The 5,000-nt window shown below is 46.6% G+C and overlaps 1 protein-coding gene across 1 annotated transcript in view; it reads right to left on the bottom strand.

Annotated features, from left to right (window-relative positions):
• Positions 1-5,000, bottom strand: part of LOC115379685 (myosin light chain kinase, smooth muscle-like) — a 59,840-nt gene that overhangs the window by 27,129 nt on the left and 27,711 nt on the right. The window contains 4 exon segments of the mRNA XM_030080504.1: positions 2,551-2,619; positions 3,112-3,156; positions 3,239-3,446; positions 3,646-3,843. Coding sequence (XP_029936364.1) covers positions 2,551-2,619; positions 3,112-3,156; positions 3,239-3,446; positions 3,646-3,843 — 520 coding nt within the window.

Here is a 5,000-nt window from a genome sequence, read left to right as displayed (position 1 = left end):
ACACCCTTAATGACAGATCTAAACAAAACAGAGGAATCAGCCTCGGTCTGCTCCCACTCGTCCCGGCTGCTTTATTTATTGCCTTTAAATCGTTTCCTTTGTTCCCAGTCATTTCTCTTACTTCACGTTTATTATTAATGTTGTTGCCACACATTCGTTCTTTTGCTGATGCCAGTCATAAATTACTTTCTTCCAGTCCCAGTCATGTCTGACTATTTTTTTTTTTTTTTGATTCTCAGTCATGTCAGCTGGTATAATTAGTTTAAAGCTGTTCTGCTGCATTCCTGCTCACCTCAGTCACTTTTTTAAATCCCCCAAGCCACTTAACCATATTTTATTCTCACTCATCTCAGTTACTTTATTTTTATTCATTTAGCATCACCAGCTGCCTTATTCATTTCATTTACTTAACCGCAGCATTTCAGTTACCTTACTTTGAGTCATTTTATTTCATCCTGTCCCAGATATTTACTTTATATTTATACTTTATATTTACTTTATTTCTGTTCTGTTATAATTGTCTTTATTCTCAGTCATTTCAGTCCCAGGCACTTCAGTAATATTCCTGACTCTCAGTCTTACAGAGAGAACACTGTCAAATACAAAATGTTTAATTCCAGGTTTCTGTCTTCCTTTCCCTCCTTCCTTCACTCCCTTTTCTCATCTCTTCTATAAATTTGTCCAAACTCAGCAAAACAACTTTAACCTTTAACTTCTCTTTTCATGCTCTGCTCATCTCTCTCTCCTCCTCCTCCTCCTTCCATCCATCCCACATTAACTCTTTCACTTCACCCCGACTGCCATTATCCCCAGACACAAAGTTAGTAAGTTAGTGTTCACCCCCCCACCCGCACACACACACACACACACACACACACACACACACACACACACACACTCTGATTGGTTTGGTTGATGTGGCTGGATTAGAGCAGCTTTAGGGAGTTTCTGGATATAGGCCATACAGAGGAATGGATGGAGGGGGGAGGGGAGGAGGAGGGGGTGGATGAAGGGATGAAGGGATAAATGGGAGAGACCTCCCCCCCGCGCTCATCATGTGGAGCTCGTCTTCCACCGTCACTGTCGTTTGAAAAGAACTGATGTTTACATCCGGATGTGAACCTGCGACAGATCTCCACACCAGCATCCCGGCTCACATCCCAGCAAGCAACCGGACAGCGACAGCCGCTGCTGAACCTCCACCAGGGGCCAAGGACTGCCAACAGGTTCATCACTGATACCCCTTTTCCACCAAAGCAGTTCCAGGGCTGGTTTGGAGCCGGTGCCTGACTTAGCACCGGTTCTTTGTTTTTCCACCGTCCAAGCACCGGTCAAACTGGTTCCAAATCGGTTCCAGGCAAGCACCGACTTGGAGCAGGGGCTAGTTAGCTAGGCCAGAGAAAGAACCGATGACGAGACCCACCACGTCATTGGTGGGCGGGGTTACAGACCCAAACGGGAACAGCGAACACTATAAACATATAGCTCAACATAGTTATCGTTCGTTTCAGCCACGAATACGACGGGTAGCCAGTGATAATTGCGGTTTTAGCCTCTGGATCGCAACGTAGGCTTGTAAAGACACAAGCAGTATTTGCATCGCTACGTCCATTTGTCGTCCATGTTGGTTATTGTGATTCCGAGTGAGCGTCTCACACACCCACATGATCCGCTGACGTCATGACGTGGCTCTGACTTGGCTCCGCTTGGCTCCACTTGGCTGTTGGCCGATGGAAAAGCAAACCAGTTCTTTGTTGGAACCAGTGAAGCACTGGTTCTAGCACCAGCACCGAACTAGCACCAGGTGCTTTTTGGTGGAAAAGGGGCATAACTGGCTTACTGACTTTTCTCAGAAATGATGCACTGGAGCCCCCTAATGGTGAAAATGACACGTTGGTGGAAACTAGCGAGCACAGCCCGGCTGCTGCCATTGATCATTTGATTTGTATTTGAAGCTGCATTTATCTTCTGTATCTGTATGTATAACACACCATCTGCATTTATCTTCCAGGAGGACTGATGGAGCTCCTGCTCGGGCCGTCACTGACTCCACTGCAAAACCTCAACCCTCCAGTGACTATAACTGAATACGTGTGACTCATCAGGTCAACAGAAAACGAGCGCCTGCACCCACAGACATGAAATTATCTCGTTAAGATTGCAGAATGTGGGGCCCCCCAGTGGCTCACCGGTGAAGAACGCGTACCGTGTACCAGGGCTCAGTCCTGATCGCAGCGACCAGGGTTTGAATCCCACCTCAGGTCCTTTGCTGCATGTCGTCCTGCCTTTCCTGTCTCTCTCTGCTATGACTGTCAAAAAGGCAGAAATGCCGAAAAAATAATCTTAAAAAAAAAAAAAAAAGATTCCAGAATCTGCCAAAGATCCAGCCCTTCAGAAGAAACTGGAGGCCTCAGGAACTGAGACATCATTAATGATGGAGGCGCAGAGCGGCTCCAGGCTGGAGGAGACAAGGAGATGAGGACACGAGGAGACAAGGAGACGAGGAGACGAGGAGATGAGGAGACAGATGATAAATGACTGGGATCTCACCTGCTGTCCACGGCTCCTCCATCAGTGACGGACAGACTGACAACACAACTGCACTCCCCAACCTTATTCCTGCCAGGCAGACAGAGAGACAGACAGACAGACAGACAGACAGAGGGTCTGGTTTCCATGAACAGACAAATGCAGGCAGGAGAATAAAAGCTTCCTAGGTCTTTAATACAAACTGTGAAATACTTTGTGGTATCTCCATGTTCATAAAAGCATAAAAACACAGAACATAAACCTCCTGTCTTCCTGAGAAGGGATTTTGAAAAGTTCCCTGCCTCCATGACGCTCCAGCAGCTCCAGGAGGAAATGATCCCAGCTGGATGCAGGGGCTGACAGATGAATGAATGAATGGATTCATGTGTTTAATCCTCACTGCATGTGGATCAACCTACAGCGCATGAGCTCGTCATGGTATATTTATTGTCGGTGTGTGTGTGTGTGTTTGTGTGTGTAACAGACTTACTACTTTACTATAGATTTCCAGTTAGAATAGGGACAGTAAATCTAAAGAATGATCAATAATGTGTCAGGTTGTGTTGTGTGTTTTGCTCCCACCTCAGGCTGATCACGTAGTCCCCAGCGTGATGCCTCTGGACCCTCCTGCAGGGGAAGAAGAGGAAGACTGTCAGGCTGCTGTGACCTCTGACCTCCGCCCTGCGCTGCCAGGTGACTCTGCCCTGACCTGATGAGCAGCGACACCACGTCGTCCTTCTGCAGCAGCTGGAACTCTCCCGCGGAGGTCAGAGGTCGCCGCCGCCCCGCCCGGCTCCAGCTGAACTGAGGGAACGGCTCGCCGGCGATGGCGCAGGACAGCAGGACGTGCTGCCCGGCCACAGCGCACGCCGCCTTCGGCCGGGTGATGAACCAGGGCTGCACGCCGTCCTGAGGCTCTGTAACCATGGAAACAACCAAAACTATAGCCACACACACACCGGCCTGCGGGAGGACGTCTGCTGCTCAGACGGTTTGTTACCGACAAAATGTTTCATTACTGAGCTCATTAAACTCACTCAGAAACACTATCCTGTCTGCAGAGCACCTTACACCTGCATGTCAGGTGTGTGTGTGTGTGTGTGTGTGTGTGTGCACCCTGCACGGTCAGCCGGGCCTCGGTGCGGTCCTCTCCGTGGGGGTTCCAGGCGTGGCAGGTGTAGGTTCCCGTGTCCTCGGGGAACACTTCCTGGATCAGCAGCGTGCACACGTTCTGCTTCCTGTGCAGGTGGAAGTCCTCCGACTCGGCCACTTCCTGTCCGTCGTGCAGCCACAGCACCTGAGGAGGCGGGTGACCTGCGCAGAGTCCATATCCAATGATCGGCGATCAATACGGCGCTACCAGCACCGTAACATGTCAACAACGTAACGACAGTGACAGAGATCAGCCGATACTGATGATCAGCGATCAATGACGCTGATCACTGATATTCATTTGCAGTAAACATTGAAACTTCAGCATAAAAATTTATATTAGCAACAAAAGTTTAATGAACAGTATCATATTAGTAGAAACGGCCAAGTATAATTCTATAGTGCATTTTTGCATAAAAATACACTATTAAAATGATTAGGAAATAAATCAAATTTTTACTTAAAATTTTACTTTGATTAAGAAATCTTTTCGACACTTTCAGTTTTAATTCTGTCTTACAAACTGCTGCTTAGAATCAGTGTGAGGACGTTAGATCAGCAGCTCTTCCCTCATCCATTTTACATTCATGTGAAAAAAAAAAATTCTTCAAACAGCTGTTCTTTATTCAAGTTTAACACCAAAAACTATAATTTACCAGGTTACATTTGAACTCATCATGATAAGCTTTTACTTTATCTTCACCCAATATTCATTTTTATGTCAGAGCGGGTGTGAAACTCTGTGGCCCTTTATCGGATATTTTGGTGGGCAGGTTGGTGATGGGCCACGCAGGAAGTGCCGGGCCTTTCACATCCCTCTGCCACAAGGGGGCGTGGCAGTGGGCGGGGCCTACCACAGTAACACCACAGCATTCTGACGCCAGGTTTGTCCTGGGCTGAGGAACAACCCCTGAACGCCTCACACTGACTGACAAACTGAACTGGAAAAATGACTTAACTAAAAAAGAGAACTAACTGAAACTGTGTTGTGTTTGTTTACAAAACTGACTAAAATTATAGAGAGAACCTCTTTGGTTTTGGTCTGTCAGTGTGTTTATTTGGCTGTTCATCTGTCCTGAAACTCAAACTTACAGAAACTAAACTGAAACTAAACATTTTCCAAAAAATAAAAACTAAACAAAACCAGCAAACCTGCTTTAAAAAAGTCAATAAAACTAAACTGAAAATGAAAAAGTCAAATGCAACGCAATAAAAATAAAAACTGATAAAAAAAAATTTGCAAAAATAAGCCCAATGCAGGCTGCACACACACACTGCATGCTACACACACACTGCATACTGCACACACACTGCACTAC

Source organism: Myripristis murdjan, chromosome 21 (genome assembly GCF_902150065.1).
Source record: "Myripristis murdjan chromosome 21, fMyrMur1.1, whole genome shotgun sequence".
NCBI lineage: Eukaryota > Metazoa > Chordata > Actinopteri > Holocentriformes > Holocentridae > Myripristis > Myripristis murdjan.
This window is presented reverse-complemented; position numbering and strand designations above follow the sequence as displayed.